Below are 27803 nucleotides of genomic sequence, written 5' to 3'. Positions count from 1 at the left end.
TGCGAATTAGATCTAAACTACATTAAACGTTAATGTGCTCTTTTGGGGGGTCACTGGTTAGGCTGCCAGATTTCTACTTCTGGATAGGGTAGAATTAGATGAGCAAATACTTGATTCGTTCCAACAAAATCGCTAGGCAAGACTATTAATAAAAAGTTAAAAATCACGCTTTCTACTTTGATATCAAAAGAAACTTGCTTTTTTTTTTTTTTGACAACTGCACATGTAGTCATTAACATGAAGTGACACATTACTAAGATTTTGATTAAGGGAAGCAACTGGTCATGATTCAATAACAGATCAATTTTTGTCCTTCACTTGGCCGAAAATTTGAGCTGTTCACAGGCTACAACAGATCCAAGGACTGGGATTGCTTCTCTTGATTTTTTGATTATCTATCATTATTGTAACTCACCAAACAAACTGCAAAGAAAGGCTCTCCTATTTCCATTTCAAGACTAATCGTAAATTCATGCCTTCCTAATCAAAACATACCTCTCAATTAGGTGTAATGGCGTCAAGTCTGGTCAGCTTGTTTCCATTATTATGCTTTTCTGCATGTGGCTTCCTTTAATATTTTTGAGCTGTTCTCTCTTCACAGGGAGAAGTGCCTGCACCTAAAGCCTTAACACGACTCTCCATGTTATATTGTCTGGTCTTGAGAAAACAGAGCGGTTGGTGTACTCACTCGAGCAGCATCTGGAATTTCATTCACCCTTTCAATAAATGAAGCATACCCTATCCGTGATCTGCTGTCTTCAATTTTGCACCCCACTCTTGACTAAAAATGAAGTCCCAGTTGTCCAAACCGCTTAACTGATTCTCCTTTCCTCCTGTCTTCAAAGAAAGTAGGAGACATTCAGCAGTCTCAGATAAAAGAAGGTAGTAACATGAGGTAATACACTAGTAGTAAAACGAAATTGTTAGCTTTTGATGCCAAGAATTAATGTTGCTTCTCAATAGCTAGGAGTAATACGCAACAGCTCCACACTATTGCAGCATAAATTTACTCACTCCAAGTAGATTAAGCTCACGTCCATATCAAGTAGATTGCAAGCATCGCTCTGTAAACTGTAAAGGCCATCCAATGCAAGCTGCATGCTTTTCTCTCTTTTTTTTTTTTTTTTGGGTTTTGGTTGGGGTGGGGTGGGGGGGGGGGGAAGGGGGGAGTTGGGTTGGTGGGCATGCACCACTCTTCACCTTATCACAGAAAAGCATGTCCACCACATGCAACTAGAATTCCTTCAATGCCACGGTACCATACGTATGACATGTTCAAGAAGCTGCAAGAGATAGACAAGGGATGTCAGAGCAGAACGCAGGACAAATGGACACAAGTCTTGAACAGATAAAATAAATGCATCCTTCTTCAACATGTAGTTAAATGATCAATGAGCTTGGTAGAGAACCAAATATATCATCTGATTCTGCTGTTTTTCCAGGAAATTGTTGCTCATTCATGGAATACTGAATGGACCTTGATCACAGAGAACAATACACCATAAAGAGTGCACCAACCAGATAGCTATTGTGGCCCAAAGCAACAAGAGAAAATAAATAATTTACCATTCAAAGTCAGATCAACAACCTAAGTAGGTGAATGAATATAACCCAGTGAACAAAACCCATAGCCCGGAAGTTAGGAACTGGGGTCCTTAAACTCGTCATAGTAGTTGTGCTATTAACCCAAATTTCTGAGACCTCATAACAGTTCCAACTGTTGTATTTATGTCTGGCAAGCCCAATGTTATACCATCTTTGCATCAACCAATACCACAGAAATTACATACATAAAGAAGACGCCATGCTGTGTATACTCAAATACTGTATTATAGATCCAGCACGAATTAGTCAAACACCGTAAAATTTTACAGATCATACACATAGGAATATAAGAGATGGAACAATTGGGAAAGCTCTGATCTTTCTTGTTATCAGTACCATATTGAATGAAGTCATAACAGTGGCAGCGAGAATCCATGAACTGTAATCTTGCATTGGGAGTTATAGCAGGGCTATAATTGAACCCTTATAAGATGTGGCGAAGTTGTCATTAATACTTAATTTTGCATTGTCCATGAGTTAATGGCATAGTATTTAGATGTGAAACTAGAACATTGTGCTATTACTTTTCCCAGGAGCTATGAACTATAGATAAAAACTAAGTACCTCTATCCTGGATTAAGTGATGTCATTTGTATACATCAGAAAGCAAAGAAAAGATCTTGAATCAGTGGCCGCGACCAGCTTTAACAGAACAATTTGCATCTACTGAAAATGCTGAAAAGCATGGTATTACAAGAAATTCAGTATCCATTTCTCATATTTAATCTAGCTAAAATTAGTTGAGTAAAGAAAATTGTATCCTCAGGTACTTCGAGTGATACAAATTGTTGACTCACGTCTTGAGAACAAGTCTGCATCCTTGCACTTCATTATATTACCAAGTGGAAAAAAAAATTGTCAAAACTATTGGTCATCAGTAACACTGACAGTGGCACTAAATCATGGAAAAAGATTGAATACTAAAAAAATACAAGTAGTTTTATTGCCCATTGATTCTTTATAGTCACAAGCTTCTTTTAAGTCCAGTGGTTAGCAAACAAGTATTTAAGATCCCAAACAGCCAGCAGAATTGGATACTGTTTTCCTTTAGGATATAACAATGATCTCATAGAACAATATTAGCCAAAAAATGTCCAGAGAGTACAGCCAAATTTCTACTAAACATCTTCATTGACGTTTGAAAAAAAAAATAATCCAGACTTACCCCATGTAGAATGTGTCCAAAACTATGACTTTCATACTCTGTGGTGTCAATGAAACAATTGGGTCTTAGATAGCAGTCACGATTCATGTAACTTCAGACTTTAAGGATGTGCAATGACCTAATTGATCAATCTGTATCAAAATCAATCCAGTTGATGCAAACTAGAGAGACACCCAAGAAGCAAAACCTCCCTGCATTGGTAAATTATGATCGAAGTGAGCCAGCTAGTCAAGCAATACTGCAGGAAGGAAACGTCTGGAGGGGGGGGGGGGGGTCAGAGGAAGAGATGATATACCTGTAGAGGTTTGAGAAATGTAGTTCTACCCGAAGAATATATAAATTCCTTAAACCATCAGATTGTAGAATGCAATGGCATTGTACTTTCATGTGGCTCAACCAACAGAAAAAGAGAACATCAATTTGACAATTTCCTGAACCCATAGTGTGTCTCGTTTTGTGGAAAATGTGTGCTCACAGTGTAGTACAGGGAACTTAGGTATCCATAAAAACCTCTATGTATTAGTTGTTTGCTCCTGTTTTCTGCCAGGAGGATAACTCTGCAATAATGGCTCTTTTCCCTGTCACAGAAAAAAAGTCACTTAAAAAAGTGGGAGTTTTAAATTTCTATTATTAAACAGTAAAACAACCTAAAGTCACATCATTGGTTCAGCCGTGGTGGAAGAGGACCAGAGTACAAACATCAAGAAGCAAATAGAAATCATGTATCGTCAATTTCTACCAGACCATGCCAATAACTGTAACCCTCCCAAGACTGCTAGAAGCAGACCATGCTTGAGATTCTAAAAGCTTACTCCTGCTTATCAAAGAATTATCATTCAAATAAGCAGAACATATGGTACAGTTCCTACATAGAAAGTTAAAGACTAGCTCATTACCTGTTCATTGGAACCAAAAAAGATCTAAAGGCCTAGACAGGCTACAGCAGGAAAAATCAGCTATGCACGACACAAGGATATAGCAGTTAACCCCAGATCTTTATGTGTGGCTGATAATTTGAACCTTTGACATGTATTTTATCCTTATACTTCTCTAGGAGATTCCACAGAAGATCTGCTATGTACCATCTGGAAAGATATCTGCACTGCACAAGCTGACTGCAAAGATAAAATCAGGAAATTGTCTAAAATCATATACATACATCAATTGAAACAGTTAAATTCTTCAACTACATTTACTGCAATAAGGTTTCAGAGAGAACGTTGACTGCAATAATTAGTGAATAAGATATATATAAACATAAAAAATTAGCCCACTGGAAGCATCCAGAGTACGAGTTAAGTACTTGGAAATGAACATTAAGGGAGGCAGAAATATTCCTCAATCTAGTAAAGAGAAAGGAGCTAAGACAACACAGGAACAATACATCAACAACTAAGAAAGCTATCATTCGATTATGAGAACAGAATATGAGACAAGGTAAACTCACTTTCATGTGAAAGAACTGTACCTGCTACTAGTCCCAACTCCTCAAACATGATATTCCTTTCTTTGTTTTCACTCTTCTTTCAAACATTTTCATAATCTCTTCAACTTCCAATGAAATCCATATTTTGAAGTTAACTATTGGTCAATTTGCCAAATTGGACATCAAGCTGCATCTTTAATTAAGAGCTCTTCCTCTTGTAAAACTTTTCCAACCACCTTTGGGCATCAACCCTTTTCCCTGGTTTTGCAAGAGCTGGACTGATACAAGAGATTGTGGTTTCACTTGGAGTAAAACCTTTGTCGTTCATCTCCTTAAATAACCTTCTTGCCTCAGCCTGGTAGGCTAATTTCTGTGACCTCTCAACCTCTGCTTGATTTGATAGCTCACACCACCCAGTTATAAGTATGTCATAAGTTGAAGAATTAGGTCGTACTCCTCTGTGTTCCATTTCATTCATAAGCTCTCTAGCCTGCTTCATCTTTCCCAACTTGGCAAACCCATGCATGAGTACATTATAAGTGCCAACTCGAGGAACAAAACCTTTAGTTATCATCTCACAGTACATCTTTATCGACTCCCTTTTATTCCCTGCCTTCCCATAGCCAGAAATCAAAATTTCATAAGTAGTAGCATTCATGATAAACCCCTTCTTCCTCATTTTTTGAAGTAGCTCAGATGCTTCATCCATCAATCCAGCAGTTGATAGACCCTCTAAAAGAGCATTATATGTTGCAATATTTGGGGCAACTCCTTCAACCTGCATTTGGGTAAATGTCACAAAAGCCTTCTGTATATGTGTGCTTTTACAATATCCACGTATCAGGGCATTGTATGTGATAGTATCAGCTGAGAAGCCTTTTTCTTTCATATCTTTTATTGCTGATTTTGCTTTTCTAGTCATCCCTAGCCTGCATAAGATTGTTATAAGAGTGTTGTAAACTGAAACATTCAGCTTAAGTCCCATATCAACAAGCTGGCTATGGATTTGCAGGATTGCCTCAGCCCTTTCACACTTTGAAGCAGCATCAACCACAGATCTATAAGTAGTTAATGTGGGAGTAAACCCCAGAACAATCACTTCATTCAACAAATCCATTGATTTACCAACTTCACCCACCTCACAAAGCCCTTTAACAATAACATTACAAGTGACTGAATTAGGCATGACCCCACAACTTCTCATTTCCTTCCAGATGTCAAGAGCTTTTTCCAGCTTTCCCTCTCGGCAGTAGGCACTAATCATGGTGTTATATGATGCAATATCGGGAACCAAGCCAAATTGTCTCATACCCTCATAAACATTTTGCATTTCGTATTGGCCAAGTCCCAATAGTCCATTGACCAATACATTGTATGCAGTCACATCAAATCCTAAATTTTGTTCTGCCATCTCCTGCGCTATTCCTAGTGCTACTGACTCCCTCCCTGCTTTGAAAAGTCCATCCATGAGAGATGTGTAGTTGACATGGTCAGGTAAAAATCCACTGGACACTTTGTGCCTGAATAGTGCCTCAGCCTCGTCTGCTTTTCCTTCTCTTTTCATATTATTAACCAATATGTCTAATATGAAACAATTCTCCTTGATCCCTCTCAATTTCATCTTCTCATAAAGACCATAAGCAATTTCTCTCTTACCAGCCTTGAAATAGCCGTCTATGAGGATGCCATAAGTAAAAACATTAGGCATGATATTCATGCTGACCATTTTCTTCATAAGATTTGATGCTGCATCAAGCATTCCCTCTTTGACATAGCCATTAATCACTAAAGATGATGTGACAATATTTGGAAGAACATTTTTATGCACCATCTCTTCCAGCAAAGATTCCGCACCCTCAATATCACCTAATTTGCAGCGCCCATCAATTAATGCAGTATAAGAAATATGATTGGGAACTATATTGGACTTCACAAGGATCTGAAACATATCTTCAGCCTCCTTATTCCCTCCTAGCTTGAAAAGCCCATCCATCAAAGTTGTAAACACCACCACATCAAAGGCAATACCACGAACTACCATTTGACTCTGTATACTATCTGCAGCTATGCCATTCCCAGTTTTAAATAAAGTATCCACAAGGATTGAATAAGTGACATGATTGGGATCCACTCCCACCATTTTCATCTCCTCAAAAAGTAATTTGGCTTCAGCAATTCTCCCAGCCTTACAAAGAGCACATATAACTGTACTATATGTAACTACATCAGGAAACAACCCTGCCATAATCAATTCCTCGTATATGGCAAGTACTTCTTCAACTCCATGCAGCTTACAGTACGTACTAATCAATGTTGTATAGGTTATTAGATTTGGTTGAACGTCCAACCGTCTAACCAAAGATTCCTTATTTTCACCCTGATCACTGTTCTGTTGTTGCTTATTGTTATAAACGTTTACATCCTCATAAGAATGCAAGAGCTCATCCATGAGACTCTTGGCCCTATCAAAATCTCCTACTTTACAAAACCCATAAATTAAAATATTGTAACTCACAATATCAGGCAACACACCCTCTTCTCTCATTTTCTCAGTCAACCTAACAGCACCATTCATGTCACCAACTTTACAGTACCCATGAATCAAAGTATTAAAACCAACAATATCCCGATAAACATTACTACTACCACTAAACATTTGCATCACAAATTCAGCAGTTTCCAACAATCCCATTTCGCAAAACCCCTTAATCAGTATATTACAAGTAAAAGTATCAATCTTTACGCGCCTTTTAACCATGTCAGACACCAATCCAAGTCCCGCCTTCTGAAACCCATTTTTACAAAATCCCCAAATTACAGTATTATAACTAACAGTGTCACTCAAACTATAGTCTCTAAGCATGACCAAAGCTTCTTTAACCTTTCCAACTTTACAAAGAGAATGAATAACTATATTACGGGTGCCCACATTGGGGCTGACCCCAGAAGAGACCATTTCCGAGTAAAGAATCATCACCTGGTCGACCAAACCGGCATCACTGAAGTGAGCCAAGAGGCGGTTCCAAGAACGTATATCAGGAGTAAGATTGTGACTTCTCATGGCGGAGAAGGCGCCTATTGCCTTTGAGAGGCGGTGGCAGCGGAGGAAGAGGTGAATGAGCGTGCAGAAGAGTGAAGTGTAGAGGGATTTGATATTAAGTGATTGTGATTGTTGCATAGGCGGTGAAGAGGATATTGAGGATAGGCCCATTTTGGTTTTGGGAAGCTGAGAGGAGAAGATCCGTTTCGTGCAGGTAAGGTGTTTGGTGAAATGCCTCAACGGTAGTTTTTGCATTGCTATTGCTGTAGCAATAGCATCATCTTTTAATGCCGTCTGGGTTCTTTAGGATTGTGAAAATAGTTTGTATAGGAATGTGCACTGAACAGTGAGCACTGAGGTGGAGTTCCTCATCCCAGGCCCCTACTCAGTATTCACTACTCGAAAACGGTTCAGGAAGTTCTTCCGCCATAGGCAACTTTAGCTAGTTGGGGTTGGGGTGGTGAAGTAGGAGAAAGGCGGGTGAAAGTGCAAGGGCAAATTGCAAAATTAGACCCCAATTTTTTTTATTTTTCTTTTTGTGCCCTATAATGTTTTAGTGTGGTTTTAGTTAATTTTGGTTGATGCTAATTTGGCCTTCAAAAGTAGGTTAAAATCTCAATTTAACCCTCCAAATACTAAAAATTTAAACTTGGATATGAAAACAAAATAAATTGATTTTTTGGTAATAAAAAATAACAAGTAATATATTTGGCCCGTTAGTTTAATTCCATCCAAATTCTAACATCTAATGACTCAACAAATCTGCAGGAATATGATTCATACTTTTGTGGTTTTATCTTCTTAAACTTTTCAATTTATTTTTGCTTCCCTAAGAAAAATTTAAAACTTATAGATTTAACGGGCTATTTGAATTTCCACCTGCTTTGGAAGGTCAAATTGCCATTGACCCATTAAAACTTAATACATTTTGTCTTAAAATTTTCAATGCTTACATATTAATCCCTCACAAGTCGGTGTTTTTGGCCCATTATGCAGTTTTGTGCCTGTTAAGTTTGGACTTTTTCCTTTACCTACCCAACATATACTCTTTGAGAACATTGGATTGCACAGTGGTGGGTTTTATCAGTTATTTTGCAAAGAAGGTTTTCATCTGCACTAATATATATAACTTTGGGCCTTATTATATGAGTCCATTGTTCATTGCTTGCAGTATGTTAGTCGATGTAGCTTGCTTGTTTGGATAGTGTATTATTTGAAATATTATTTGAAATAATTACTGTAGCACTTTTTGTGATATGATGTATGTGAGATAAAAAGGTGATTGGGAATATAAAAAGGTAGGTTGGGAAATGTGTTTGTGATGCAAGCGAAATATTATTTGAAATAATTTTGATATCCAAACACTCCCCCTGGGTAGGTTGGTATTCTCCCTTGTACTTGTGTGTGTTAGTGTACGTGTATGGTGTTCCCAGTAGTAGTTTTTCTTTCTTTGCTTTTTTTTTTTTTTTTGGGTATTATGTCTATGCTATTCATGATTGTATATTTTTAAACTGTCATTGCAATTAGATGGTGCCATCGTGACAAAAATACTCCTTTCAAATCAAGTAACTCAACATTTTTATAGGGGTGAATAAGAACTTAGTCTGATCTAGGGATGACAACGAGACGCTTTTGTGGGGATAACAACGAGACGGTTTTGCGTTGGGAGAAATTCTACCTATCCTCGTCTGAGTCTACAAAGGTTCTTCTTGTTCCCACTCTATTTCCCACTCTTCCAACCTCTACCCTTGCCCCCACCCCCACCCTGCTCTACTATCTTGCAGGTGAACCCGCCCTATCCTTACTATCATTATTATTTCTTATTTACTTTAAGTTTTTCTATTTATATAGATCTAATAATAGTTCTATTATTTTTTTGAAATTTTAGCAAAATATTATATCATTTTATCATAATAACATGACGTGTTATTTAATTCATACAAATATATTTATATAATAATAATATAGTATTTATTTCATATTATGCATATTAAAACATACGTAAATGTTATACTATATTAAAATTTAGGCGGACGGTAGAGCGGAGGCAAATTCTCCCGCCCCATTCCTTCCCCGGTAGACATTTGCCCCTGTTGTCCTCCCTAGTCTGGTCATTGATTTCTTATTGGCTTCTGCAGGTGTACCATATGAAAGAAAAAAAAAATCAGTTGCCTATTGTTTTGGAGAAAATGTCTACAAGCTAGCTCAAGCAGACATTGACTTCAAAGCCCAATTACTTGGTATTACTTGGTGTCGTATCCGCTTCCAATGAAATGGACCCAATAGTGGTGCAGACACTGAAAAGCCCATATTTCATTCTGCTGTAGGAGTCCAAATCTAGCACATGAAAAATTTGCTACTGATTGGTTTGGCAAGAAATTCACACATTTTTATAGTCTGTTTAAGATCCCGTGAGGGACCAGGGGCAGAACAGTCAAAGAAAAATTGTTCAGACAGATTTTGCACACGATATAACTCATTTTGTATAATGTGTAACTATAAAACAAAATTTTGTGGATCCCACACATGATGTGAAAAATAAGGTATAAAATAAAATTTGAATCTTACATTTTTTTGCCCAAATCTTGGCCATCAACCTTCCGGAACGGTTGTTTCCTACAACCGTTCTTGCCCCATTTCCTCCGGCGAGGCCTTTCTCTAGCCTGGGAGTTGTGTTTCTCATCACATTGAACTTAAATCCCACTCTTAAGGTTCACTTGCTTTTCGACTTGTATGGAAGATCTAGAAAAACTACTCGATCGAAGTAAAATGGTGATTAAAAAAATATGACCATACAAATCAATTTTTTTCATATAATTTGCTGTACAAAAACAAGTTTCTTTGGCTCGAGTAGTTTTGATCAAATCCAACTATTGGAAGATATGGGGCACTAATGTATTGGGTTCCAATGATATTCATCTGATGTAAGATACTCTCAGAGTTTATCGGTGTTTCAAGATTATAATCAAGATTATTGCTTTTTAGATTTGTTGTATCGTTTGATCTTCAGATCTATATACATGTGTCATGCTTTGATGTACTTGTTGCCATTAGGAGTCTAGGCCGACGTTCACTTTTTGCACTTGCAGTTTAACTCAAAATAATGGTAATACTAATCAGTGCTTAAGTTTAGCTTTACGTATATCAAATAGTGGAATACTACTAAAAGTTAATGTTGAAGCAACTCTAATGAACTAATTAGTAACTGCTCGTTTTCCCATTGGCCAAATTCGGACCACAATTATATTTTCCCCAGCTGCTTTAAAAATTTAGTGTGTTTGGATAATAGATTATTTGGAATAATTTTTTTTAAAAAAATACCATAGCACTTTTTTGATGTGATGTATGTGAGATTAAAAAAGTGATTAAAAAATATGTTTACGATGCTGTAACAATTCACTAAAACAATGATCAAAAGGTGCTTAATCAAGAAATTGGTATGGACAACACTCCGGTAAAGGTTGATATTGGTCCAATTTTATACAGTAATCAGTGCCTGGTGTTGAAACATTATTATTCGTGAGATTCCATGCCACCGACTTTATTAAGTATGAATCTCGTACATCAAGAAACCAAATCTAGGGTTGTAATATATACATATTGTTTTGGATTTCCTAGGATTTCTAATTCTAATATACCTCAAGCGGTGAAGGATAAAGATGTGAGAGGAGACATGGTATTTTGGAATGCCATCACATGACATGCAGTTCTGCAACCTGACACTGTTTATAGGGAGTATCCAATATTGTGGTTCAGACTCTCGAGTAGCAACTAGAATAAGAAAGGAGTAGGGTAGTGCAACTGGAATAAGAGAGAAACCGACAGTCTTTGGGCTGCTGGCCACCATCATAGCGTTTAAGACTTGATAGGTGGGAGGGCAAGGGTTTAAATATTGTCTTTCATCACTTATTATTGTTTGTAGCTTGCCGCTTTAAGTAGGTTAAATTCATATGGGTGCGTAGTGCATCTGTCTGGTGCAATGGTGATTCAATCCATGTTGATTTCCTAATTGGTTCAGTTGGGTCCTCCTCCTTAGAATAGGCTAAGGTAGGAGTAGGATAGATAAGTGACGATTGACAAAAAAAAAAAAAAACTAGAATAAGAGAGACTCTACAATCTACACTACTCAACAAGACATTGGGACCCGGGGTTGGAACGGTTGTCAGTGCAACCGTCCCGGAAACTTGTATGCATTTTGTACATTGTGTAACATCATTTGTACACGATGTAACACTAAAACAATAGCGAGTAACACTAGAACACATTTTGTGGGTCCCACATATGTTAAAATCTGGACCTTGCGAATTTTGTTGGCCAAATCTTGGCCATTAACTGGCAGGGACGGTTCTCCAAGACATTGAGGCAATTATAGCTTGAGCAAATTATCCGGTTGGCCACTAAACTTTTACGATCGTTGAGTTTTGGTCACTCAACTATTAAAAGTCTGGTTTTGGCCACTAAAATGTATAAAGTTAAGACACGAGGCCATTCTGTTAGATTTAGCCGTTAAGTTCTCTGATCTGTCTGTTCGCACGATTTTCAAGACAAAAGAAAGGGTCAATTTAGGAATAATTTAGTCCAGGCACCATACCGCATCACTTTGTTAGGGATAATTTAGTAGTAGTTGCTACAACGACAACAACAAAGTAGTGAAAGGCAATGGATTGGTCTTCTAATTGAATTAATTTCAATAGAATTGGGCAATAGCGATGTGTCACAGGGTCGGCTGCTGAGTCATTATCACCACCTAGTTTTCAACCATAACCTACACAGGGAGTGCAGATGAACCACCGGCACCCCAAAAACCAAAAACAAAAAAAAAAGGAAGAAGAGGGACGATCGATAATAGTGAGATATCCAGTCTTTCAATCTACTATCTATGCTAGCCCAAATTTAATTATTAAGGAACAAAAAAAAAAGAGCAAGATCGGCGAATTTGTTCATGGACTGCTCATCCATTTATGCCCTCACCACCCACCTCTCCCGGACCCTCTTCGGCAACCGCCCGTTTCATCTGAAGTCCAGCTCCCAAACGAGGACCTCGATTCACTCATCTCCGTCACCATTGATCACGACCTCCAGAATATGCTTGAAGAGCACGACTACATCTCCGCCGTTACATCCCCTACACCATCCTGCATCAGATCATTTCTCTTCCCCATAAAGCCAGAGTCTCCGAGTTCAGCGCTTCTTGATCCGAAAGTTGACTCGTGGTTTTCTGATGCTCTGAATAACACGAAGATTGTTTAGAGGGGTCAGTCTGCTGATGCTGCTGGTTTGGGTCAGGGACTAATGGGTTTGGATATTTTGGGTAGATCGGATTGTAATGCAGCCTTGGAGAATCCAGCTGAAAGCATGAGTAATAATGGTGCTGAGGCTAAGGAAATCAGTGGGGCTGTGCCGGAATCGTTGGTATTAGAGAGTAGCTCGTCCTTTGGGTCAACTAGTTCTTCAATTTCAATGTCAAATGAAGGCCAACTGTTGGATCCATTGTGAGGATGGGAGCTTCAGTTTGTTCAAGAGGAAGCTCAGAGTACCCTCCTAAACTTTTTCTTTTTCAAGAGGTGCAAGTGCTATTTTCAACTTCCCATATTGACCCTTTCTTTTGTCTTGGAAATCGTGCGGACAGACAGATCAGAGAACTTAACGGCTAAATCTAACAGAATGATCTCGTGTCTTAACTTTATACATTTTAGTGGCTAAAATCGGACTTTTAATAGTTGAGTGACCAAAACTCAACGATCGTAAAAGTTTAGTGGCCAACCGGATAATTTGCTCTTATAGCTTTTGTTGTGACACAGAGGGGACAGAGTTGTACGTTAATACGTGAGTTGTGTTACACCAGAAGATGAAGAAGTACAAGTATCATTTGAGTTTGCAAAATTATGGGAAACCAGTTTACCAAAGCTGTGGGTTGTGCACAGCATTTGGTACTGAAATGTGTTTGATCTCTGCCCATACTTGATTCATATTAGTGTAGTTTTCTTTAGTTAAATGGTCCTCTTCCCCTTTGGCTTGCCTGTTTTGGTAGAAAATTTTTGAGAATATTCTATTAATGCATTTGTTAATTATGTTTTTATTTTATATACGTCATCATATTCAAAACTATAGTACTTATAGTACTTGTATTGTACTTTTTTTTAACAAAAATTATAAAAAAAAAAGCTCCCAAAATTGCAATCAGAACAGGTTACAACTCCACTACTTTGATAACCAAAGCTGCTGGTCTTAATCCACAATGGGAATACTTGAATCCAAGACAAATTTTTATCTCCCCCACTTTAGAGAAACACTTATTTAAATTCATCCAGTTTGAACTGAGTTTGAAATGGTTGAAATATTGGTCCAACAATATTTTTTCTTCCTTTTTGCCACAAAAATCTTTACAGCTAATTAGACTAAGTGATGATTTGGCACACCTGTACGAATAGAAGCATCTGAGTAATAAATCCAAAATCTTGTCTCACCTGTCATATTAAAGAGTAATTTTATCTTAAAGTTCGCAATCAAATATACAATACCAATAATACCCACCTAGGTTTGTCTTTAAGGGTGCATTTGATAAAATTGAAATCTGAAGTTTGAATCTAATAAGTGACTGAATTGTTAAATAGTAAATTTGATACATTTGAGTGTGTATCACATTAAAATACATTTGAACGTGTTAATATCTGAACCCATTAATTTTAAGCATTGAATTGAGTTATCAAACAAAGTCTAAGTGTTGATTTTTAATCTTTTCAAGGTTGCAAAGTTCAAACACTTGAACAACATAGTTTACCTACTTCTCATAATTGTGCGACTTCACATCCCCCCCCCCTCCTCTCTTTTTTTTCTTCCTGGGTAAGACAGTGTTTGTTGGGTGTCAAACCAGCAAAAATAAAATTCCTACTCTTAAGTCACGAATTAAGTCCACTATGGTACTGGAGCAGGGACTTAGGCTGTGCAATGGGTTACTAGCTTCACCCTGGTGCCAGAGTTTGCTTGATCCGATATACCAAAGTATATTAATTACGTGAAAGACAAAATTCGAATATAGCAGCGAGCAGGGTCGAATCCACAGGGACTTGGGAATTTATTTTGAATGAATGTAACATTAAATAAAAATGGGGGAAGTTGATATGGAACTGTCTAATTTAATTGCTCAAATTAAAAATATAAAGTAAATTGACGGAAGGAAAATCTCTAGTCAAAGGTATAATCTCCACTTATGGTTCGAATCACTGATCACAGATGCAGAGATAAAATCTTTCATTTACAAATAAACTGGTTATGGTTGTCAACAAGCTCTGACAACCTGCCTAACCTTACTGATTCGATAACCACAACAAGCTCTGTAGTTATTGCCCTAGCCAATTAAGCAGTCCTAAACACGCTCTTAGGATTTAACCTATTGACAGCATTAATCATTAGACTGGCCACCAATTATAACCAACAAACACACACGCTCGGTTTATTTAGGCTATATCATATATTTCCGCAACGACGACTCAAAAGTTTCTACTACAATTGAATCATATCACTTGCCACATGTACTAAAATTACCCAACAATTACGGATTGAGCACTCTTAGATGGCTGTTAATTACTCACACAATTAAACAGTGATCAAGTATTTAATTGCAAGAAATAATCATATGCATAAGTGAACAGGAAATATATAAATACTTGCAAATTAAAGAACGTAGGGAAATCAATTCGATCTCACAGTTTTGTCGAACCAAAGCTTCGATTTAACCTCTGACTAGATGAAGAAATTAGCCACTCCTCATAGTTGAATTGCAGCCAAAAGTACTGGATTGCAAAGGCATTGCGTTTTTACTAGAAAGCAAGGAATAAAAGATGTTTTTCCCGTTGGGGAATATTGTCGAACACCTGGCGTGTGTCAGAGGCCAGTCCAGAGAAAGGAAACTAGAACTAAACTAAAAAGCTAAACTAGAGGTCCCCTTTCTTCTGTACGTCCTCCCCTTAAAAAGCCAAAAGTCAGATGACTCAAAGCTCTCTCTGGTGGTCCCCACACATGTGGACAAAGTCTCCAAAATTCCTTCTTCTCCCAAGTCTCTCTACGTTGCTTTCTTTTAAGAGCCCAAATGACTTATAGCTTTGTGGTCCCCACCAATCCAAGGCCTAAGGATTGAAGCCCTTAGAAGTCTCCATATTCTCCATAAAGTCCCTCCTTTTTGGTAGTTTTCTGCTTCATTCCTGAAATTAAGTCCCGATACCAAATATGAGTAAATATCAGCAATTAACACAATATTTGTCAGGGATAGAAGGGAAAATTAATAATAAAAATACCAACAATTAACACCCTATCAATTCCCCCCACACCTAAACCATGCTTGTCCTCAAGCATGAGAACAAGAAACAAACACCAATATTTGATAGTGGCTATTGCTCTATCCAACAAATTGCCAAGATACCAAGAAAAATAATATTCAAGCATCAATGGTCAAGTCCAAGAAACATCACTCCGGTTAGCTTCTAAACCACAAATGCCTCTAATTCCAGGTTAACTAATCTAAGAAAAAGGAATGACACACAACAGTTATCAGCAAATGGTCCAACTATTAACCAAAATCTCAACAATAAATCCATAATTCGGCAAGCTGACTTTTATTACACACTAACACAACCTTCAACTTTTTTTCACATTTTTTCTACTTTTCTCTCCTTTTTTTTTTCTTTCAATAGTAACAAAAGACTTAGTCGCTAGCCATTTGAGCCTTTTGACGCGAACTCCAACATTGGCCAGATGAAGGAGCCCGGTTACTCAGCTTCTATCGCCACGTGACCACGTACTCATAGAAGTTACTACCTTTTGACGCGAGAATCAACACTTTTAGGTGCAGATCCCCGGTTACTCAGTAGTAACTAATAGCGGAGTACAGTCAAGTTTATTCATAGCTAAAAATCACAAAAACTCAATATAACACAAAAACCAAAAGAAAGCTTGCATCAGCTAGCCTCATTTTCAAACATGGAGAACTAAAGTTAATAACCGGACCAATTCACACGAAAATGCCAATAATCATTCCCTATGCCTAGGAAAGTTAACCAAAAATTATAAGAAGAGTAAAACAATCATTGATATTCACCAAAGAGATGTTTTTGGATTCAACCACATTAACTTGGTACCCTTTTATTATTAAAACTTGGCAATAGCAGAAATAGAGGCAACAATCCATTATTAACTTTCTTGACCAAAAGCGCCTTTCTTTAAAGTCTTTGGCTAGACAAAATAATGCTTCAATCAGAGAGTTCAGGCACTGCAAGGGTCACCTCCTCAACATTATTAACTTGAAATCCTTCATAAAAAGGTTTGAGACGATGACCATTAACCTTAAAAATCTTGTCAGTGTGAAGACTTTGAATTTCTACTGCACCATGAGGAAACACATTAGTCACAATAAAAGGTCCAATCCAACGAGAACGCAATTTACCAGGAAAAAGTTTAAGTCTAGAGTGAAAAAGAAGTACTTTTTGACCAATACAAAAAATTTTCATTGAAATTGCTTTATCATGAAATGCTTTTATCTTCTCCTTATAAATGCAAGAACTCTCATATGCATCATTTCGGATTTCCTCCAACTCTTGCAATTGCAACTTCCTGTGTTCTCCAGATTCATCCATCCGCATATTATAATTTTTAACTGCCCAATATGCCCTATGTTCCAATTCCACAGGTAGATGACAAGGTTTGCCAAAAATTAATCGGTAAGGAGACATACCTATGGGGGTCTTAAAAGCTGTACGGTAAGCCCAAAGTGCATCATCTAAGCGCAAACTCCAATCCTTTCTATTGGGATTCACCGTCTTTTCAAGTATCGACTTGATTTCTTTATTGGAGATTTCTGCTTGACCACTAGTCTGCGGATGATAGGACGTAGAAACCCGGTGAGTGACGCCATATTTCTTCAACAATGCTTCCATTACTCGATTGCAGAAGTGTGTCCCTCGGTCACTGATAATTGCTCTTGGCGTGCCATACCTCTTCTGTAGACACACACCAGGGAGTTGTCTTTTGAACTACAAAAAGATGCTCATCTGGAAAATTATCCTTCAAGGGAGCAGGTTCTTCACTATTGATCAAACGACTGAGATGATCAGCAACCATATTTTCGGCACCCCTTTTGTCTTTAATTTCCAAATTAAATTCTTGCAGTAGGAGAATCCACCTTATAAGTCGTGGTTTGGCCTCTTTCTTGTTGAGCAAATATTTCAAAGCTGCATGGTCAGAATAAATAATGACTTTAGTGCCAAGTAAATAAGAACAGAATTTTTCTAAAGCAAAAACAATAGCTAAAAGCTCCTTTTCCGTAGTCGAATAATTGCACTGGGCACCATCCAAGGTCCTCGAGGCATAATAAATGACATAAGAAGCTCTGCCCTCCTTCTGGCCAAGTACTGCACCAACAGCAAAATTGCTGGCATCACACATTATCTCGAAAGGAAGACTCCAGTTTGGTGGTCGAACCACTGGTGCTGAAGTCAATGATCCCTTGAGCGTGTCAAATGCACTCTTGCAATTATCATCAAAATGAAATACCACATCCTTTTGAAGTAATTTGCATAGAGGATGGGATATCTTTGAAAAATCTTTGATGAAACGCCTATAAAAACCTGCATGGCCAAGAAAAGAGCGAACTTCCCGCACACTTGCAGGGTAAGGTAAACATTTGATAATTTCTACCTTAGCCTTATCTACCTCAATTCCTTTTGCAGATACCACATGGCCTAAAATTATGCCTTGGTCCACCATAAAATGGCATTTCTCATAATTTAAAACAAGATTAGTCTCAATGCACCTTTTAAGAATTTTTGTGAGGTTAGTTAAACATTCATCAAAAGAATTACCATAGACAGTAAAATCATCCATAAACACTTCTATGATATTCTCCACATAATCAGAAAATATACTAACCATACACCTTTGGAATGTAGCAGGCGCATTACAAAGACCAAAAGGCATTCGTCTATAGGCAAATGTACCAAAAGGGCAAGTAAATGTGGTTTTCTCTTGATCTTCAGGCGCCACTGGAATTTGTAGAAAACCTGAAAAACCATCAAGACAGCAATAATGAGATTTTCCTGCCAACCTTTCCAACATCTGATCAATAAAAGGCAATGGAAAATGATCTTTACGAGTTAATGCATTTAATTTTCTAAAATCGGTACAAACTCTCCACCCATTTTGAACTCGAGTGGGCACTAACTCACCTTTAGGATTTTCAATAACAGTAATTCCTGTCTTTTTAGGAACTACTTGAACAGGACTTACCCACTTACTATCCGAAATGTGATAGATTATACCTGTGTCAAGAAGTTTTAAAACTTCTTTCTTCACTACCTCCATCATTGGTGGGTTCAATCTCCGTTGAGCCTCTCTCGAAGGCTTAGCACCATCTTCTAACAAGATGCGATGCATGCAAGTGGCTGGACTTAATCCTTTTATGTCAGCCACTGTCCATCCTATTGCCTCCTTGTGGTCCTTCAACACCCGAATTAGTTTTTCTTCCTCTAAAGCAGTCAATTTACTGGAAATTATTACTGGGAGTGTATCTCCATCTCCCAAGAATGCATACTTTAAATTATCCGGTAACTGCTTTAATTCCACATTCGGGGCTTGCACAATAGATGGCAAAAGCTGTGAATGAGACAGAGGTAATTCCAAGTAAGACACATTGGAAAATTCTGGACAAAGAGAATTCAATTCAAAAATAACTTCCTGCAATTCAAAAGGAAAAACAAACTTCCCTTTTATCTTTTGCAAATTTTCCTGACAGAGACCAGTAGAAATAGCAACCTTCAACGCATCGTCATTATTAAATTCAAAATTTTGCTGCGCCAAAGAATCAATTACATCTATAACAAAAATTGAATGAGACTCACCAGGATATTTCATGGCATCATAAATACTAAATTTAATAACATCACCATCAAATTCCATAGTCAATGTGCCAGTGAAAACATCAATTTTTGTTCTAGCAGTTTTCAAAAATGGTCTCCCTAACAGTATTGGAGATGAATTAGAATTATCATCCTCCATATCAAGCACATAAAAATCTGCAGGAAAAATCAAATTATCAATTTGCACTAAAATATCCTCCAAAACTCCATCAGGATAGGCATTTGATCGATCAGCCAGTTGAATTATTACGCCCGTCTCTTTTAAAGGCCTAATGTTCATCAAATTATAAATAGAACGAGGCATAACATTTATCGAAGCACCCAAATCCAACATAGCTTTTTCAATTTTAATATTACCTATTTTGCAAGGGACAGTAAACATACCTGGGTCCTTGCATTTAGGAGGCAATTTTTTCTGCAAAACTGCCGAAACATTTTCTCCCATATGCACTTTCTCGTTTCCTTTCAACTTTTTCTTACCAGTGCATAATTCCTTCAAAAATTTAGCATATCTAGGAATTTGCTTAATTGCATCTAAAAGAGGGATATTTACCTCAACTTTTCGAAAAGTGTCCAAAATCTCCTGTTCGTGCTCTTGCTTTTTGGACTTTGCCAGTCGACTAGGAAATGGAGGCGGAGGTGTAACCACTTGTGTTGATTTTTCTCCAAAATCTGGTTGTTCCAAGGCTCTAGGTTGAGACACATTCCCCTCTTTTTCGAGCTCTTCCTCGATTGCTTGTTCAGAAATTTTCTTGCTCGGCTCAGGCAACTCTTTGCCACTTCTTAATGTGATGGCACTAGCATTTTGCTTGGGGTTGACAATTGTCTGCGAAGGTAGCTTTCCAGATAATTGGGACTCCAATCTATTGACTGTGGAAGCTAACTGGCTCATTTGATTCTCCAAATTATGAATGCTAGTTTTCGTCTCCTGTTGAAATTGTTGAGTGTTAGTAGCCAAAGATTTCACAATATCCTCAAGTGACATACCTGATTTAGGAGCAGATTGTTGCTGTGAAAGTTGAGGTCTAGGTTGATATTGTGACTGTTGTGGAAATCCTGGTGGCCTTGCTGCATAATTAAAATTAGGATGATCCCTCCATCCTGGATTATAGGTGTTTGCATAGGGATCATACCGCCTCTGAGGTGGTCCTGGAAATCCAACTGCATTAGCCTGCTCAGTCGAATCATCTTGGAGTGTGGGGCACATATCTGTTGGATGACTCGAACCATAGCAGATTCCACATGTTTTCAATTGCTGCATTTGTCCTATAGCTAACTTTTCAACCAAAGAAGTTAGACAATCTAATCTTTGCTCTATTGAAGAATTACTTACCTCATTGACTCTACGAGTCGTGTTATCCTGCCTGTCTCCAAATTGTTGAGCATTTGCAGCCATACTCGATATCAAATTTCTTGCCTCCGTGGGTGTTTTATTCACTAAGGAGCCCCCACTGGCAGCATCAATAATTCTTCTGTCAGTTTGGGACAGACCCTCATAAAAATACTGGATGAGGAGTTGGTCAGGAATTTGATGATGAGGACAACTAGCACATAGTTGCTTGAATCTTTCCCAATATTCATGTAGAGTCTCTCCATTGAATTGTCGAATTCCACAGATGTCTTTCCTAATGCTTGCAGCTCGGGATGCAGGAAAGAATTTTTCTAGAAAATGCTTCTTCATGTCTGTCCATGTGGATATTGACCCAGAGGGCAGATAATAGAGCCAATCCTTAGCTTTATCGGCTAAGGAAAATGGAAAGGCTCTTAATTTAATTTGCTCCTCTGTGACTCCCTGGGGTTTCATTGTCGAGCAAACCACATGGAATTCTTTGAGATGCTTGTGGGGATCTTCACCTGGTAAGCCATGAAAAGAAGGAAGTAAATGGATTAGTCCAGATTTTAACTCAAATGCAACCTCTAATGTAGGATAAGTAATGCATAGGGGCTGTTGATTTAAATCTGGTGCAGCCAATTCTCTCAATGTCCGTTCATTAGCCATGGTGCTATTTATCTCTTCCGTCTCACTAAATGAATCCACAAAATCTACTACTGAATTATGTCCAGTAGATGAGGAGGATGCCTCTGCTCGTTCTCTTGTTGCTTTTCTCAATGCACGAGCAGTTTTCTCTATCTCAGGATTATATTGCAGTTCACCTGTACGAGAAGATCTAGGCATAAACCAGTAACAATAAAAATAAAAATAAAAAATAAACAAAGAAAATATAATTCAAAGAAAATAAATTTATTTTGACACCAAGTCCCCGGCAACGGCGCCAAAATTTGTTGGGTGTCAAACCAGCAAAAATAAAATTCCTACTCTTAAGTCACGAATTAAGTCCACTATGGTACTGGAGCAGGGACTTAGGCTGTGCAATGGGTTACTAGCTTCACCCTGGTGCCAGAGTTTGCTTGATCCGATATACCAAAGTATATTAATTACGTGAAAGACAAAATTCGAATATAGCAGCGAGCAGGGTCGAATCCACAGGGACTTGGGAATTTATTTTGAATGAATGTAACATTAAATAAAAATGGGGGAAGTTGATATGGAACTGTCTAATTTAATTGCTCAAATTAAAAATATAAAGTAAATTGACGGAAGGAAAATCTCTAGTCAAAGGTATAATCTCCACTTATGGTTCGAATCACTGATCACAGATGCAGAGATAAAATCTTTCATTTACAAATAAACTGGTTATGGTTGTCAACAAGCTCTGACAACCTGCCTAACCTTACTGATTCGATAACCACAACAAGCTCTGTAGTTATTGCCCTAGCCAATTAAGCAGTCCTAAACACGCTCTTAGGATTTAACCTATTGACAGCATTAATCATTAGACTGGCCACCAATTATAACCAACAAACACACACGCTCGGTTTATTTAGGCTATATCATATATTTCCGCAACGACGACTCAAAAGTTTCTACTACAATTGAATCATATCACTTGCCACATGTACTAAAATTACCCAACAATTACGGATTGAGCACTCTTAGATGGCTGTTAATTACTCACACAATTAAACAGTGATCAAGTATTTAATTGCAAGAAATAATCATATGCATAAGTGAACAGGAAATATATAAATACTTGCAAATTAAAGAACGTAGGGAAATCAATTCGATCTCACAGTTTTGTCGAACCAAAGCTTCGATTTAACCTCTGACTAGATGAAGAAATTAGCCACTCCTCATAGTTGAATTGCAGCCAAAAGTACTGGATTGCAAAGGCATTGCGTTTTTACTAGAAAGCAAGGAATAAAAGATGTTTTTCCCGTTGGGGAATATTGTCGAACACCTGGCGTGTGTCAGAGGCCAGTCCAGAGAAAGGAAACTAGAACTAAACTAAAAAGCTAAACTAGAGGTCCCCTTTCTTCTGTACGTCCTCCCCTTAAAAAGCCAAAAGTCAGATGACTCAAAGCTCTCTCTGGTGGTCCCCACACATGTGGACAAAGTCTCCAAAATTCCTTCTTCTCCCAAGTCTCTCTACGTTCCTTTCTTTTAAGAGCCCAAATGACTTATAGCTTTGTGGTCCCCACCAATCCAAGGCCTAAGGATTGAAGCCCTTAGAAGTCTCCATATTCTCCATAAAGTCCCTCCTTTTTGGTAGTTTTCTGCTTCATTCCTGAAATTAAGTCCCGATACCAAATATGAGTAAATATCAGCAATTAACACAATATTTGTCAGGGATAGAAGGGAAAATTAATAATAAAAATACCAACAATTAACACCCTATCAGTGTTGTATAGACAACTCACAATTGTGAAAAAAATCCCCCAAAATCAGTTAAACAATCATCCCTTCGGGTTGTTCATGAGCAGCAGAAACTTGAGAAGCCAAGGGTTTGATATTGATATGTGTCCAAAACCAGTCAATAAGTACCTTATGGGTTATGGCACAGCATGAGGGAGGGTTGCTAAGTAGCGGCCAAGCCAATATTCCCATGTTATTGTGTTCGTCACTGTTGTCGGTTTGAGTCTCTCTCTCTCCCTCTCTCTCATGTGGTTAGGCCAAGAGGCAAGAAGCTAGCTTATTTTAAGATACCATGCAGCACTAAGAGACAAAGGTGAAATGTCCAATCCTAGTCACAAATATACCTTTATGGCTACCATTTGTGAACCCAAAACAGCAATTACTAGCCGCAAATGTCCTGTAGAAAGTTTGTGAAAGAAATATTTGGTCTGCTCTGCTCTCTTTATTTGTCCCATACTTGTGCTATTCAACATCAAAACTTGCTTTTACCTCATAAAGTAGGAGTATATCACTAGCTACATGATATATTATTTAAGCATCAAAGTTTCTAAGTGGGAAGATCACATGAGAGAGAGATGGATCAATTCTGTCTCTTTCAATTTCTCTTTGCTAATTGCTGGATGTATGTTGATAATGTAGGAGTTGGAGAGAACTTGGACAATCACCCACCCTCCTAAGATGCAAGGCAAGTCCAACCAATTGGGACCTACCTCTGATACTTTTAGATTGAATTGATGACTTTTAGCTACATAAAGTTTTGTTCAAATGTAGTATCCATGAATCTGATATCGCTGCAGTCCTGGAAAGATTTCCAAAGTCTTAAAAGGGTTTACTTAACTAATGAGAATGATGATAAGAGACTCTTTCTTTTAGTAGAAAGAGCAGGAAGTTTGCTTGAATTTCATCTTAGCTAAAGAGATAAGACAAAGAAAGGATCAAGAAAAAGTGAAGTTTACAAAACAGAAGCTGCCGCATTAGAAGTAAACAGTATTCATCAGAGGGCATTAATGGAGGAGAGAAGAGATGAAAGGACATGAACGCAGAAGAGATATGAGTGGTCCACTGCAACTACAACTGCCTTGTTCAGGGGTTCCTTGGAGTAGCATTAAAGACTCTCTGCATTGGATCTTCAGAATATGTGCATTTCATTTCACCCCATTAGAGAACTAACTCTTTTGACATTTTGAACAGAAAGAAAGCAAAAAGAGATGAGTTGATTTATAAAGGCCAGAAAGGCGCTTTCATATCTTCATGATTCGGGAAATCAAATGGATCATGGTTCTCAGATTCTCCACATGATCTTTCTCATCATCTTCTTTCTCATATCATTCCACTGTACCCACATTTTGATTGCAAATGATGCATTGAATGCTGTAGAGTACTTTAGCAGACATGGACTGAATGAGGTGTACTACAAGAGAAGTAGTCGTCATGGAAGAGAAAAATACATTGGGGAAGTTTCAGGAGGGGATGAAAATAAAGAACAAAAGACCACCAGTTTGGAAAAGTTCAGACTTTTGCTTGGCATGAAGAATTTCTTTATCAGGAAACCAAGAGATGGTCATGCTGAAAACTATCTTCACTCACCATCACCTTGCCCATCACCTGCCTTTGCAGCTGAAGCTCCAGCTCCTTCTCCAGTTCAACCTGTTCATAGACACCTTTATCACCCCTCACATCACCATCATCTAGTTCCACCAGCCCACAAGATTCAGAAGAAAGAGAACGGCGGAGCAAGAAGAATTTTAACAGCAGTTATTGTTTCTACTGGAGTTGGCTCTCTATTATGTGCATTTGGGCTTTTCTGGGGCTGCAAAAGGTTCAGAAAAAGAAGAAAGAGAACAACAAGAACTCTCTCTATTTGCTGCTCTGAAGCAGGAAGTCGAAGTAGCTCAAAGCATTCTCAAACTTCAGTGAAAAAGGTAAGTTCTGATCCAGGTCCTGACCTGTTTTACCTTGAATCTCTAGGAGCCGCTTTAGAACCACAGCCTTTTTCCCTGAAACAAAATTCTTTAGCGCTTAATGCATATTCCAATCAAAACACACAATTTGTTAGTGTGAGTGAAAGAGAAAGATCAGGACACGAGTTCACAAGAGCAGAAGCTGATAATGATAGTGATGGATGTTCTGCTGTAGGAGAAATCACCTCTGCTGCTGAGATTTCAGAACTAAACCAAAATGTACCTGATAGTTGCAATTATTCTTCATGTGGTGATAATGTAGTTCCTGAGGAAGATGATTCATCTGATGATGAATCTTTCCATTCTTTGTGTAATTCACAAGCATCTGATGTGAGATTATCTGATGCTTCAGCTGGTAGTGTAAGTGGTCTCTCAGAAATTCTCTCTGCTAATGCTTCCAAAAAATCAGATTGTTCACTAGCCTCTCCATCACATTTCTCAACTGTGTCTCCCTCTTCAAGCTCAGATTCCAACTCAGAAGCAAACACAATCTTAATCCAACCGACAAGGCTTCCTCCTCCACCACCACCACCACCACCACCTCCATTCCCCATGATCTCACATGTGCATACTACATCTCCTAAATCTACCTTTACATCAGAAAGAAAGACATTGAAGAACTTCAGTTCTTCTACATCATCAGATGCATCTTCAACTGGGAATTCGGACTCTTCTTTAGTATCAAATCAAACCCCTCAATGTAGTTTGTCACCCTCCTCTCCCAACCTTCCGAAAGCTCCCCAAGGAATTCCTCTACCACCCTGTCCCCCTCCATTTTCAAAAGGAAATGCCAATTCTCTGAAAATCCCTCCTCCTCCACCTTCTCAGCTTTCTCAGTTTACGCCTTTGGGTAAAGATGGCACTCCTCTGCCAAAACTGAAACCACTTCACTGGGATAAGGTAAGAGCTGCACCAGATCGTTCAACGGTATGGGACAAGCTTAGATCAAGCTCATTTGAGTAAGTTACTTCATCGTCTTTCATTACTTCTACTTATGCTACAATGTAGTAACTCATCAACGATCCATGGAACAGATTTGACGAGGAAATGATTGAATCACTTTTTGGTTACAACCTGCAAAACTCCATAAAGAACGAGGAAGTGAAAACCAAAACATCATCTCCAAGCAAGCATGTCCTTGAGCCTAAGAGATTACAGAACATTACTATACTTTCGAAGGCCTTAAACGTGACTGCTGAACAAGTATGTCAAGCACTAATGCAAGGTAATCTTGAGAAAGTTTCACAGTTTATATATTTGAAAGAAATTGAGCAAGTTCCTGTTTCTTTTATCATGAGAATGCGGTGGACATATATTAATCAATATTCAACTGGTTCTATAGCGGTAGAAATGTCAAGAATATGGAATACCGTTGGAATCTAACAATTGAAAACCAGATTAAAATAGTGAGAATATATACGATGTAGTCAGATATTAAAGGGAACAATTTAGTTACAATGGATTGGAGGTCTGACTAAATTATCCATAGCTCTTTGATAGATGCCAAATTGAACCAATATACACTATAGAGGCCTCCTCTTGTGGAGATTGAAGAACTAACAACATGCAAACATGCTTTGCAATGTTTAAAAGCAGTATCAAACTTTGAATTGTTCAATTTTCTACATGAGCAGGGAGTGGCTTAGCTTTACAGGAACTGGAGGCACTCTCAAAGATGGTTCCAACAAAAGAAGAGGAGGCTAAACTCTCAAATTATAGAGGAGACATCAATGAATTAGGATCTGCAGAGAAGTTTGTTAAGGCAATGCTGAAGATACCATTTGCCTTCTTAAGAATCGAAGCCATGCTTTATAGAGAGACTTTTGATGATGAGGTTAATCATCTCAGAAAATCTTTCTCAATGCTTGAGGTATGCTACAAAAGAACAATCTTATGTGCAAATTGCAAAGGCCTATAACTAATGAAATGTCTACCTTCATGTTTTGACTGTTGATAGCTTTCTATTTGTGTGTCAGGAGGCTTGCAAGGAACTCAGGTCGAGTCGCCTTTTCTTAAAACTACTTGAAGCAGTACTAAAAACAGGAAACAGGATGAATGTCGGAACCATAAGAGGAGGAGCCAAGGCATTCAAGCTTGATGCACTCCTTAAGCTTGCAGATGTGAAGGGAACAGATGGAAAAACCACACTTCTCCATTTTGTTGTCCAAGAAATTATTAGGTCAGAAGGCTTTAGAGTATCGGAGAGTATTATGGGGAAGATAAATCAGAGAAGTAAAGGTAGAAACAATGAAAATAAAGAAGAAGAATACAAAAGGATGGGTCTAGATCTTGTTTCCGGTCTAAGCACTGAGCTCTGCAATGTGAAGAAGACAGCGACTATAGACTTGGATGTTCTTGCAAGTTCTGTATCGAACTTATCAGATGGAATGACTAAGTTACAGCATCTAGTACACAAGGACTTATCCATGGAGGAGAAAAATGGCAACTTCGTGCAATCAATGAGATCATTTTTGGGCTATGCAGAAAAGAATTTAGAGGAATTGCAGGAAGATGAGAACAGTGTATTATTACACGTAAGAGAAATTACAGAATACTTCCATGGAGATGTGAGCAAGGATGAATCAAATCCTCTTAGAATTTTTGTAATTGTCAGAGACTTTTTGGCATTGTTAGATCACGTGTGTAAAGAGCTTAGACGCTTGAAAATTCCAAGTAGTCCTAATCCTCTAGCTCCATTTCGATAGAACTAGATGGCTTGGTATGTTAAAAGTTTCAAGACTTCCATCTTTTCTCAAAAATTGAGCTGTTTCTATTGATGTTTATGCGACTCTACAGGGAAATGCAAAATGTTTGTATCAATTTCTTGCATGAGTGTACTTCAAATAGTGATTAATCTGATATATTTGGAAAATCTCAGCATATCAGAGATACACAAGCACCTTTTTCGTGCTTTCACCTTATTAGACTTTCACATGATCACTTGAG

General features: G+C 38.0%; 2 protein-coding genes across 5 annotated transcripts; one reads left to right on the top strand and one right to left on the bottom strand.

Annotated features, from left to right (window-relative positions):
• Positions 1-259: 259 nt before the first annotated feature.
• LOC113760706 (pentatricopeptide repeat-containing protein At5g14770, mitochondrial) lies at positions 260-7624 on the bottom strand. Of its 4 annotated transcripts, none has more exons than XM_027303386.1 (6): positions 4239-7624; positions 3667-3885; positions 3066-3348; positions 2771-2961; positions 1201-1283; positions 260-837 (listed from the first exon to the last, which is right to left on the bottom strand). In XM_027303386.1, exon 1 carries the CDS (start codon positions 7489-7491, stop codon positions 4396-4398), a length of 3096 nt encoding a protein of 1031 aa, XP_027159187.1. In that variant the 5' UTR covers positions 7492-7624; the 3' UTR covers positions 260-837; positions 1201-1283; positions 2771-2961; positions 3066-3348; positions 3667-3885; positions 4239-4395. The 4 variants fall into 4 exon arrangements, with proteins under 4 accessions (XP_027159187.1, XP_027159186.1, XP_027159189.1 ...); XM_027303385.1 differs by having other exon boundaries at positions 3667-3881; XM_027303388.1 differs by having other exon boundaries at positions 260-833; positions 3667-3881.
• Positions 7625-24063: 16439 nt separating this feature from the next.
• Positions 24064-27684, top strand: LOC113762580 (formin-like protein 11). Its single transcript, XM_027306090.1, has 4 exons — positions 24064-25816; positions 25892-26082; positions 26492-26727; positions 26834-27684. The coding sequence occupies exons 1-4, from the start codon at positions 24165-24167 to the stop codon at positions 27560-27562; spliced, it is 2808 nt and encodes a 935-aa protein (XP_027161891.1). The 5' UTR covers positions 24064-24164; the 3' UTR covers positions 27563-27684.
• Positions 27685-27803: the final 119 nt, after the last annotated feature.

The sequence above is a fragment of the Coffea eugenioides genome, chromosome 2, assembly GCF_003713205.1.
Source record: "Coffea eugenioides isolate CCC68of chromosome 2, Ceug_1.0, whole genome shotgun sequence".
In the NCBI taxonomy this organism is placed as follows: domain Eukaryota; kingdom Viridiplantae; phylum Streptophyta; class Magnoliopsida; order Gentianales; family Rubiaceae; genus Coffea; species Coffea eugenioides.
The sequence above is the reverse complement of the archived record's forward strand: the minus strand, read 5'-3'. Positions and strand labels throughout refer to the sequence as shown.

Bases quoted from the DNA above. Each gene is read 5' to 3' on its own strand.
- LOC113760706 (XM_027303386.1), bottom strand. From the start codon at position 7,491: ATGCAAAAACTACCGTTGAGGCATTTCACCAAACACCTTACCTGCACG.
- LOC113762580 (XM_027306090.1), top strand. From the start codon at position 24,165: ATGGATCATGGTTCTCAGATTCTCCACATGATCTTTCTCATCATCTTC. The intron at 25,817-25,891 runs GTAAGTTACTTC...TCCATGGAACAG, and splicing joins CTTAGATCAAGCTCATTTGA to ATTTGACGAGGAAATGATTG. The intron at 26,083-26,491 runs GTAATCTTGAGA...CTACATGAGCAG, and splicing joins ATGTCAAGCACTAATGCAAG to GGAGTGGCTTAGCTTTACAG.